The sequence below is a fragment of the Pseudopodoces humilis genome, chromosome 1, assembly GCF_049639895.1.
Source record: "Pseudopodoces humilis isolate 2021_Gansu_Grassland_sample_001 chromosome 1, ASM4963989v1, whole genome shotgun sequence".
NCBI classification, from domain to species: domain Eukaryota; kingdom Metazoa; phylum Chordata; class Aves; order Passeriformes; family Paridae; genus Pseudopodoces; species Pseudopodoces humilis.
The window spans coordinates 70,190,807-70,203,228 of NC_142200.1; the positions used below are offsets into that span (position 1 = coordinate 70,190,807).

At 40.4% G+C, this 12,422-nt stretch overlaps 1 protein-coding gene across 1 annotated transcript in view; it reads right to left on the bottom strand.

Moving 5' to 3' along the window:
* Positions 1 to 8,999: 8,999 nt before the first annotated feature.
* The window catches only part of ADCY2 (adenylate cyclase 2), a 270,105-nt gene continuing 266,682 nt past the window's right edge, over positions 9,000 to 12,422 (bottom strand). The window contains exons 24-25 of the mRNA XM_088055670.1: positions 10,316 to 10,440; positions 9,000 to 9,788 (exon numbers count right to left, since the gene is read on the bottom strand). Of these exons, the coding sequence (XP_087911796.1) occupies positions 9,636 to 9,788; positions 10,316 to 10,440 (278 nt within the window). The 3' untranslated portion in view covers positions 9,000 to 9,635. The remainder of the gene's footprint in view (positions 9,789 to 10,315; positions 10,441 to 12,422) is intronic.

Consider the following 12,422-nt stretch of genomic DNA (forward strand, 5'->3'; position numbering starts at 1 on the left):
AAAGGAGACAGAGGAGTCCTTTTACTTTATTCGAATAAAGGGAGAGGCCATAGGGCATTCCCCTAGGGTTGTTAGTGTTCAGGAACACATAATCATGGAATGATTATATATAATCATGTATGATTATATGAAGATGCTTTATTAAGAGCTCTGGGTGTCAGGGGTACACATACACAAATCTGACCTGACTTGGTTTTGAGTTGAACATGTTTTTATACTCTATCATTATATAACTTTCATATTAATTATTAAAGTTATATTGTTCTTTTTTATGCGTTGATTTTACTCAAGCATGGATTTCTCATGATCCCCCCAAACCCCTAACATAGTTTCTCATGGTTCTTTAAACAATAATTATATCTAATCACATCTAACAATTATATAATTTATCATATACTGACTACACAGGTGCAGTTTCACATGATCTTAGCAAGCACAAGGCCTAACATTTCCTAGGGCCTACTTTTAACAGTTTTACCAGGGCTTGTCAAGCCTAACTTTCTTTCTAACTCCCTGTCCTGGGTTGATTATGATGTTAAATTGTATCCCCATTCATCCACCTAGCCCAGACATTGGTTTTGTATTCTTAAAATTTCATCTAAGAGTAAAAGTGAGTGGAAAAGAAGCACGGAGTCTGTTATCAGAGAGTGTACTTGCTCCCCCCCTGCATCCCGGGATGGGATTTTGACTACAGCACAGACAGACAACAAGAGACAGATCGCCTTGGCTTTCCAACTAGCTGAAGCAGAGAGGTCTTTCTGGACTCTTTTCTTTCCCTTTTCTTTGAAACGGATCGAACCTGCTCTGAACTGGGGACTCGGGGGAGCACCGGGAGCTTGCACCCGTGGACTACCAGGAGCCTAGCCTGGGCAGCGGCATTTTCCAGCACCAGTGGGACTGATAACAGAGTGAACACCCACAGGAAAAAGACCCTCTTAATTTTGTCATCTCTTCAGAGCGGCGAGAGGTTTTGTAATTTGATATTGTTCATTCTTGTGCTGGGTAGTGCTGTGCCCGTTAAATAAACAGGTTTTTTTCCACTTCTCTCAGAGAAATCTCTTCCTGAATCGGTTGGGGGGTGGGAGAAAGGCGGCCAAGTGGGTTTGCTTCCCGGGTGGGGGGGCGCCCCATTGGAGGTTTTCTCCCAAATTTGCCCTAAACCAGGACATGATGATAAGTGACTTCTTTAATGGGTAAATTGGATAAAACCACACCACAGCATGGAATTTCCACCAGAATAAGGAGCTAGTGTCTTGAGAAGCTTCGGCTTCTCTCTTTGGACAGTAACTCACCTCCTCGGGCACAGGCTTTCATATGTTTCTTGAACTCTGTCAGGCTTGATGCTGTGACCACTTCCTTGGGGAACCTGTTCCAGTGCCCAACCACACTCTGGATGAAGAACTGTTGTCTAATATCCAGCCTAAAGCTCCCCTGACAACTTCAGTCCATTCCCTTGGGTCCTGTCACTGGTCACTGTGTAGAGAAGAGATCAGTGTCTGCCCCTCTTCTTCCTCTCATGAGGAAGGTGTGTAACTGCAATGAGGTCTTTCCTCAGTTTCCTCCAGGCTGAAAAGACCAAGTGACCTCAGCTGGTCCTCATACGACTTCCCCTCCAGACCCTTCACCATCTTTGTTGCCATCCTCTGGACACTCGCTTAATAGCTTACTGTCCTTCTGAAATTGTGGCACCCAAACCTGTACACAAGACTCGAGGTGAGATTGCACCAGTGGAGACCAAAGCGGGACAATCCCCTCCCTTGCCCAGCTGGTGATGCTGTGCCTGATGCACCCCAGGACATGCTTGGCTCTACTGGCTACCAGGGCACTGTTGACTCATATTCAACTTGCCATCTACCAGAACCCCCAGGCTCCTTTCCACAGTGCTGCTTTCTAGCATCTCATTCCCCAGGTTGTATGTACATCCAGGGTTGACCCATCCCAGGTACAGAATCCAGCATAGGATGCTCAACCATTGCAGGCAATGCAGTTGGATAATTATCTCACATACTTACTTGTGTTTGGAACACTGAAAATATTTGTCTCCTAGGTATAAATCTCAAACTGACTGTAAAACTGCTCTGCCCTAGTAGCACCTGGCTCCTAGTTTTGATATTCACCCCATGGTTATCCCATTTAATACATATAGCTAACTATGCCCATGCTGCTTCTTACTGTGGTCCTTGGGTGTGTGTGAGCGGCTCGGTTTAGTTTATATTTGTTTTCTGTAACCACAGTTGTAGAGCTATTGTCCTGTAGGCACAGCATTACTATTATTATTGCTACCAGTATCTTTTGGTAAGCACTTTCACAATAGCACCATCCCAGGCATCTCAAATTTTACCAAACATCCAAAAATTTATTTTAAATTCCCCAACTTTCAGAATACTAGAACTGATTGTTTCAGGCATCTTGGAGCCAGGCAATAATTCAGGTCTACAAGTCTAGTCCCTATTATACAGCTGCCAGTCTCCCTTCACAAATCCACTGAATAACACAGACTCCTGCTTCTTTGTGAGTGTAGCATGGAGGCTTTATAATCTGCAGACTGGTGGGGGTATTTTTTAATAATTTGTGATAATTTCCATCTGCTTATCTAATAATGTCCCTCTACCAATTAAGATCCTTTTCTTTCTGTAGCATGGGCCAAATTAGCACAGTGTAAGCAAGCAGTGGAATTGAAAATCCAACTATTGCCTTACATCAGCTTCCTAAGCAGAGACCTGCTTGCCATTGTGCAAGTGCTTTTCTGTAGTTTAGTCCGAGCACAGAGAGATAGCAAGCCCATTTATAAACAGCAGCTCAGCTGAAACTGCAGCTATAGAGCCACAAGAAACTGCCAGAGATACCAACTAAGCTAGACAAGAGCTCTGAAGTCAGATCTGAAAGATTTTTCTCCAGTTTTCTTTCTACTATTCTCATGTAGCTCATTTTTATTAACATTAAATTGATGTAATTGAATTGAACTACAGCATCTGGATGCATACAGATTGTCACAAATATTGCCGAGTGCTTGTTATAAGTTTGCCATACCTCCAGCTCCCCATTTGAAACAATTAAAAACAATGCTTTTCACTTAATTTTTCCTTCCCAATGAAGGTATAAATTCTTCTAGAATTATTTGAAACTTACAAAGGCTTTTCTTCCTTGTCACCTTTTGCAGACTCCCAGAAGCAGGATATGAATGCCCAGGGGTGTTTGTTCCAGTTGTAGCCAGACTTTACTAGCATGCTACTGTTAAGTGTATGTTTGTGTTATAAAATAGCATGGAAGGTCAGTCTGTTTCTTTAGTTACTTCAGTATGAACATGTAAACAATGGAGCAGTTTTAGTCTATGTGGTGAAAACTGTGCATTCAAATGCTGAGCTAAGAGACCAAAGTATTAAAAGTTGCTTTGAATTTGGTGTCTTAAGGATGAGAAGTTCAATTGCCTACCTTTTTGGAGAGTAGTAATACCACCCCCCACCCTCCCCCCAAGTTCCACTGTGAAGGTGTCCAAATTTTGAACATGTTGGTATGTACTTTTGTAGTCATGTCTCAAAGGCAGGGCCACTGTTCTGAAATGTCAGACTGGTTTGCAGAATAACTCTGAAAAAAGTTCCTAAAAGGAATATGAAGCAAATGGAGGCAGGGAGAGGGGACACAAAAGAGATTATGATAACAGGGGGAGGAGACAGGATGGATGCAAGAGGACAGGTGACATATAACTGGACAGAGCATTGATACACAGAAGAAACAGCTGTTTTCTTACTACAAGTTGAGGTACTTGTTTTAACCTTATGTCATTTAAAGCTGAGATGACAGCCTGCTGTCAAACTAAGGCTTATGAAATTCTCTCCTGTTCTAGCTCTTTGACTTCAACATGTAACAGTTTGTTATGTGGTCCTGACCTTCAGCTGAGTCATGAAGGAGAGAGTGTTGCTAAGTATGTTCCATTCGATGGCCCTTGAAAGAGGCAGAAACAAAAATGGCTCAAAACCTGCCCCCTTGCTACTACTGTAGCTTTGGGTCAAGCCAGTTGTTTCACAGAAGTGCTTGTTTCTTCTAGATCCTAATTACTGACTGAATGCCCACCTCAAACGGGAAGGCTCTCCAGGAGCATTGCATCCCTCCCACGGGAGACAGTTCTCCAAGAACTTCTCCCATGTGAACCCTTCCCACAGTCTGCAATTCTTAATGAATATTTCAGCATGGGTCCCTTTCATGGGGTGCAGTTCTTCTGGAACAGGCTGCTCCAGTGCGGGCTCCCCATGGAGTCACAAGTCCAGTCAGCAAAACTGCTTACAGCACTGGCTCCTTTCTCCATGGGTCCACAGGTCCTCCTACCAGGAGCCTCCTCCAGCACCGGTTTCTCACAGGGTCACAGCCTCTTTGGGGCATGCACCTGGTCCAGTGTGGGGTTGTCTGTGGGCAGCAGGTGGATCTCTGCTCTACCATGGACCTCCAAGGGCTGTAAGGACACAGCTGCCTGATGATGGTGTGCATCTCTGCTCTGCTGCCTGGAACATCTCCTCGTCCTCCCTTGCTGCCCCTGGTATTTCCAGAGATGTTTACTCTCCTTAATTGCTGTTTCTGCTGCATTTTTTATCTCAAATGTGTTATTCCAGAGCTGTTGTTGATGGGCTCAATTTGGCCAGTGGTGGGTTGGTTTTGGAATTGTCTGGCATTGGCTCTGTTGGACATGGTGGAAGTTTCTGGCAGCTTCTCATGGAGACAACCCTGTAGCCATGTCCCCCTCTAATTGCTATCTAAACCTTGCCACAAAATCTAATGTAGCTGACTGATATATGTTCCAATTCAGACCAATATTCTATTCAATAATTCTCTTAGTAGTTAAAGTAATACACATTTTTATGCATTATGTGACATAACTTTCATAGAAATTGCTATTTGTAACACTTTTTTGGAATCAAACATGAAAAATTCTAGTCCAGGAATGTCAACCTTTTGAAATACTTCAAATGCATTTTTTCCTGTCAAAACAGACTTTCATGAAGAGCATCTCAGTGGTACAGATAGATCTGAGAAATACTCCATCCAAAAAATTTCAAACAATACTTAGCAGAATCTTTGTTTTAAACAGGGCATCCTATAACATGAAGGGGTTCATATCTTGATAGTTGCAAACATTAATAATAACCCTTATCTTGCATTTTGACATATCAAAAATTACATGGACTTGAATAATTCTTGTCTGTAAATTTGAAAATGCTTAAAATTAATATGTGGCAAACTTTAGGGTGAACTAATAATGTCCCTCTACCAATTAGTGTCCCTACCAAAATTAGGGTGAACTAATTATAGTTGATTTATATACCACTTGACAAACCCAGACAAATCTGAATTACTTCAAAGAACAGAAAATGATCTCTTAGTTAAATATTTTATTTAAGGCACATACATCTACAATTTTATATTTTCTCCTCAGAATCACTCTTCAAAAAATGAAGAATAAATGTTTGAGGTTAGGTGTCCTTCCTTCTCACCTATGGCATTTTTCCCATTAGTTGTGGGAAAACCTGATTGCTGATACTTGGCTGGGCCCAGGGAGGAAGGGAGGGCAGGTAAAAGAGAAGGCGAGGGCAGCTGCGGTAGGGAAGCTGGTTCTTTTTCCGAGCAGGACAGACACTTGGAAAAAGGAATTCGCCATAGCCCAGACAGAGCGGCTGCTTCTTCTTGTTTGTTTGTGGGCCTTGCACCCCCTGTCCTGCCGGGACGTGCTGCCGTTCCAGCCACCGCCACGGAGCCTCTGATACTCCTCATCCAGCTGCCCGGGATTTCTGCTCATTCCTGCCGTTCCAGCTGGCTGTTCCACAGAGCCCTGCAGGAGCACGGGGACTGACTGCCCGAGGGGTTTTTGAAGCAAAGCCTCTCTTCCATCCTTTCCCGTGTCGGCCGAGAAGGCTGTAACGGGGTCCCTGGTTCTGTTTTGTTATTAATTCCATAGTTGTTGTTTGTTTGCCTTGTTATACATACTAGTAAAGAACTGTTATTCCTATCCCCATATCTTTGCCTGAGAGCCCCTTGATTTCAAAATTATAATAATTAGGAGAGAGGGGTATATATTTTTCATGCCAAGGGAGGCTCCTGCCCTCCTTACCAGACACCTGTCTTCCAAACCAAGAAAATAAAACAAAAAATCCCTAGACTTAAAATTGTTTGGGGTTCACCTGTAAAAAATCTTGAAGGGTATTTACACCTAGAATCTGCTATCTGAAAAATAAAAATTAGTGTATGTTCACTACACCACAACAAGAAGGAAAACTATGTATTAAAGTACAAGCTAATAATATATTTTAACAGTAACTTAACAGGTCTTCCCTCACATTGCTTTAGAGACAATCAGGCTGAACTACTTGCGTCTCAGTGGAAAAAGGGAGGATATTTTTCAAAATGGAGGAAGCATATATGAATATAAGAAAATGAAAAATGCTTTTCACATAGCATAAATAAGACACTAATGTCTCTTTTTAGAAACATCAGCTAAATAGTATTTATTTACACATAATCCAAACTATTTCCATAGTTTATAAAAACATCTGCAAGTCTCATCTTTCTTCCTGTCCTTTGGTAGCCCTCCATAAACTGGAGCAAAGCACTGACTTGGAAAAACAATTCCAGCAGGCTTACCAGGTGTTCCCATTTGATTTTCCCAGACCACAGTTAATCACTCTTACATTGATCTTTTGGCTGCTGCCTTACAGTGTGAAATGAGTTCCCACTGTACTTTTGGAAGTCCCATTCTGTGTTTCACTAGCGAGCTGTGAACTATGTCACCAACATGGAAGTTGTAGAACTTGATGAATCTTACCATGATATGGAATATATGGAATGTCAAATACTGATTTACATCACTATCATAAAGTTTTTCAGGCTATGGGCTGATACATCAATAATGTTATATCCAGTTACAGCGGCCAAAATTGCTGCAGGAGGAGGAAATTAAGTTGTTTTCATAAGTGGATCTAGACAGAGGAAAAATAAGCCAGTATAAACATGTAAAATGCATTGGAAGACAAGAGGTATTTATTAAATACAAATAGCTTCTCAGCACTAGGAAGAATAATACTCAGCAACTGAAGGTAGAGAGGATGGTATGCACCTTTCTTTGTCGGGGCAAAGATACATGTATCTTTTGCCCACTTCTGTGTTCTTTAGTAGGATTTGGCTGCAAGAATGTAAACGCAATTACAAAATGAGAGAACACCACCAGTGAAATATGAACGCTTTGAACATGGGCATTTTCAACATGCTCTTGGAGGACACATACACCTTTCTTTATATTTCATTGGACTAGTCAGCTCCCCACCATTCAAAAGTTTTAATATTTCATAGCTTACAGAAATAATACTGTTTAACTTTTATAAAAATAATAGAAACAAGACTATGGAGTTAGGTACTAGGTTTGTTAATGATGTGCAAGAATACAAATGAAAACACAATCCTGAATGCACAGGTTATACCTGAAAGCTGCACATATATATGACAATATAATATTGTCAATATAATAAGAGTTTTCATCCACAGTAAGAAATTAGTGCATTGACCTGTGGTAATGCCACACTGATTTTAAAGGCCCGGAGTACATTCAAAGTCTAAGAAGGAGATAATAATAACTTATTTCAGTGTTCCTAAGACAGATTTATAGGCAAGGAGGGATTTTGGAGAAGTCTTAAGTGACAGCTAACTGACAGCTAGTCAATGACTGGGACATTGGTTTTGCGGCCATGTAAGCTATTTGGAAAGTCTTTAATTCCACTGGAAAACTTTTATCTTAATTTAATAATTTAAAGGAAGAAATCATAAAGACAACAAAAATATTTTTCATGAGATTTTATTAGACTGAGCACCTGTCTTGAAAATTATTATTTAAAAGTCTCCAGGTCTGGATGAAAAATCAAGTGTGTTAAGTCAAACTTAAGTGAAATAAGTTACATTTTGCTTTTAGAGTTGCTTAAGGTGATCAAAATTCAGATTGTCTGTTTTACAGCAAATTAGGCACTTTGAAATGTACTGTCATTCCAATTCATTAGTGAGCAGATGGCTGATGTGAGTAAACTGCCACTTTCAGTGAGACTGGACTGATGCCATGTATTTGGGACCCACAGTTCTGAGAACTTCAGAAGGGATACCAATGCTATACAAATGTATATGTATGTATATATGTATGTTTCATGAATGAGCAGTCTGAATACTTTTTACATTTCAATAACATTGCCAGACGTGCATAAGTTGATTTCCATATTCATATGGTATCATTCAGAAAAAAATCTTGTAATTATATGCTATTTTGTAAATAGTATTATTTTCTTGTTAGGATGCCATGACTGAAAGAATTGATTACAACAATGCAAAACTTAATTGTTACTATCTGTGCTTCAAAGGAGAATCGATAGTAAAATTACCTACTTTTGCTGTCACCTGGCTCATCTATGAAACTCTGGAAGTATGATACCTTTAAATTCAAAGGGATTTAAATTAATCTGAAATACCCACAAAATAGCATTTTACTTATATCCTAGTAAGTACAAATTAGATTATTACTTTAAATATCCCACAAAATCCAGTGTTGTGAAGGTTAAGTGAAATGCATACAATAGCAAAAGAGGTTGTCAAAGTGCAAAACAGAACTTTTTCTTCTCTTGTACAGTTTCTCTTGTTTAAGCACTGCAGGCCAGTTAGGAAGCAGCACTGCTACTGTTTTCAGTATCCCCCACTTTGGTTGTGTTTATGGATTTGAGTCAGTCTTCTGTATCACCTAGGTAGTGACTGCAAAGTGTCAAGCATGCCACCCATGACTGAAGACAATAGACGTGACACTTTCTGAAAAGCAGTAGCAAGTCTAGCAGATATTATTGACCAAGGCTGTTGAGATAGCTGGCCACAGCCTGCCTCAACACCTAGCTACTGAATAAAAAGCAGTGGCAGCAGCAGAAAACACACAGCTTCAAAGTGACAGAAGCCAAGAAAGGAAGCAAAACTAAGAGACAGCAACAGTAAGGCAAAGTACATATAAACTTTTAATGAATTAACCTTACAAAATACAATAGCTTCAAAACATTTGACACGTTTGTACAAAACGATTCCAGCATTGTTAGTTCTCTCATCAGAAAGAATGCCAGCAAGCCACCCAACGTGTCCCTGGCTATGAGATGCAACTGGTGATCACATCCAAATCATGTGTGGACAGAGTAAACTTATCTACAATACTGTATACTTTAATACCAGATTAATGGATGCTATTGAGGAGCGACTGTATTTTCCAGAAAACACCATGCATCAGAAAATAGTATGCACCCCTAGCTTTATTGCCTTTTTTCCCCACATTTGTCACTAACACTTCTCTTTAGTCCTTTCAGGATGTGTAACCTCCTTTTGATTCCTATTCCTTCTTTTCTTGTGTTTGAATAACAGTGCAAGTAGCAGTACAATCTTGCAGTCCTATCGCGTACATCACAACTGTCCTTGAACATAGAAATATCAAGGTGCAAAATGATGGCTCATGGGACTATTCTGCAGCCATATTAAAATAAGTGCCACATATGAGAAAATAGCACGCATGTTAAGGGCCAAAATGTAGTTAAAAAGTGTGTGATACTTTCCTGAAAATATAGTACTGCTGACACGTAAAAGCATCTTCAAGATGCCATGTTCCCTTGTGACAGGGATCTTGTCATTTCTGTATGTACAAAGTATGTCTTTAATTCTCCTTTTCCTTTTACATTTATTATTCCTCTACAGGTGCTCATGTACCCCAGTGTTTGCAGAACGTTGTTTGTCTCCTCTGTAACCTGCAACAATACAGTAATACAGACAGTGTTGATAACAAAGCAGAGCAGAATCTTCTTCCAGAGTGTGAAGATAACATACTGTTCTGTTCAGTTATAAGGGGTTTTCTGTAATGCTCAAAAGGTCTTTAAGTGTCTCAAGTGAGCTTTGAACACCTAAGCTTTCAAGCACTCTGTTGTTGGATGCCCATTCTAATCACTTACATCAAGTATCAAATCTGGTGTAACCACTTTTGTACTCGGGGTTGCCAGCAGAGAGCCTGTAGATAGCTAAATGGAACTAGGGACAATACTCTTCCTCACACAGCACTTTCCTCAACTTCAGGAGCTTATTTTCACTTGAGTAGACCCAAGCTTCTCCATTTTTCTACAACAACTAAGGCTGTTTAAATGAAATGATAGTAAGGTGGTGGTTAGCATCACCTTTCAGGGCTGCTGTTGCCAATTTCTCACGTAACTGTTGGTGAATCAAACTTTAGGCCATTCTGCCATTTTAGATGAAAGCCCACTAGCACAACATCAACACTTACCTGTATTTTATCTAAGACACCAGTGCTGTCCATCCTGCTGGCCACATTTACTGTATTGCCCCATATATCATATTGTGGTTTTTGAGCTCCAATTACTCCAGCTATTACAGGTCCATGGTTTATACCTGGAAAATATCAGAACCTTGACATTACCAATGAAGAGAAAGGCAACAAAGCTGGTGAAGGCCCTGGAACACAAGTCCTGTGAGGAGCCTCTGAGGGAGCTGGGGTTGTTTAGCCTTGAGAAAATGAGGCTCAGAGGAAACCTTATCACTCCCTACAGCTATTTGAAAGGAGGCTGTAGCCAGGTGGGGGTTGCTGTCTTCTCCCAGGCAAGCAGTGACAGGTTAAGATGACAGTCTCAGGCAGTGCCAGGGGAGATTTAGGTGATCATTTTAGGAACAATTGCTTCACATGAAGGGTGACTAGACATTGGAAGGAGCTGACTGGGGAGGTGGTGGAGTCACTGTCCCTGGAGGTGTTTAAGAAAAGACTGGATGTAGCATTTGGTGCTGTATCTAGTTGACATGAGGGTGTTCAGTCATAGGTCAAACTTGATGATCTCAGAGGTCTTTTCCAACTTAATTGATTCTGTGATTGAAATCCACCAAACAAGGACATACAGTGCATCTGGCTTATAGCAAGTCAATGAATGCAGCATTTGGCCCTCGCTGAATAGTGAGTACAGCAGCAAACAGTTGTTCACCATGGTTTTATCAACCATTTATGGCAAGAGAATGTTAGTTATAAAAATGCCAGAAGTCAGTTCATCTAATCTTAATTTTACAGCTCCCTCCCATCCTGAGTAATTTTTTATTTTCAACCACTGGCATCTTAATAACCTGCTGCAGCCTTTATTAGGTAGCATGAACACCACATTGTGGGTTGAGCAGCAGCCTCTGGGAAAACAGATATACAAGAATCTCTTTTAATTTCTACTTGTAGTGAAAAGGACTTCTCTCTGCAATAGTTGACAGCCAAATCAAGTTACTTTTATAGCTTCTTTGCTTCTTAAATGTAGAATAAACTAATGCAAATGAGCATGGGGATTTGAAGCCTTGTTCTGAAGGCTGGACTGACCATATAGAATGTTCTAAAGTACCACAAATGGTACATAAATGGTACTAAAGATCTGCAATATAAATATATGTATTCAAATAATTTGATTAAGCACACAGTAGCTTATGTATAGTATGTGGTAGAGCAATATAGTTCCTCATGGGAATTTTTTATCTTTCAGTCAGTTTGTAACCTATGTTACATCTGTGAAGGCAGTGAGCTGTACTCTGCTAGTAGGGAAAGAAACTAGGAGGCTAAATCCAAAGTACTATTGTTAACCAGCATCAAATGTACTATAATTGTAGCTGTACATACCGATGAGCAGGAAAGCCAAGTTAAGCCTAATGAGAAATAAAGCCTGAACAAGTGAGTTATTTGGATTTCTAAATTTATCTCAGTGGATCATAACTAATTTCTGTTAAGTCATTGACAGAAACCATCTTTAGGGATATATCCATGCAGCAATATGAAAGTGTGATTTGATTGTAGGATGGAGAGGGATCTCAAAGATGGCTCAGCTGGTATGTAACATGGCAGCGCAGGCTAGCAATTACACAATCAGCCCACTTGGAAACCCTGAAAAATTGACTGTAGAAGTTAAATTGGGAAAATATGCAAACACTACAAGATAAAAAATGGAAACTGATATATATTTGTCTAAGTGTTTGGGGTTAAATGCACAAAGGGACTGGGGCCTTGCAACAGTTTGTATTAACAACTGAGCCATAGATGGGTTTTTCTACTTCATGACACACAACTTGTAGAAAGCACTGGGGAACTAAGAGTGGAATCTATAAAAGTCATCTGCTGGGTAGTCCAATCTGGCTACTAGGGAATATTAAAGAGGTATGTGTGGCCATGGTCCAGAAACTGGGGCAATGCAGTAAAACTTTCTACAAAATACAGTGGTTTGAGTGGGACTACTTTTTTTTTACCTCCTTCCTTAACCACCACTGCTGATGGTTTGAGAAATACCTCAGGGGCTCAAGAGTCACCTTCAGATCCCTCCTCCTCTGAGGGAACTTCTACCAGTGTCTCTTAGGAGTGT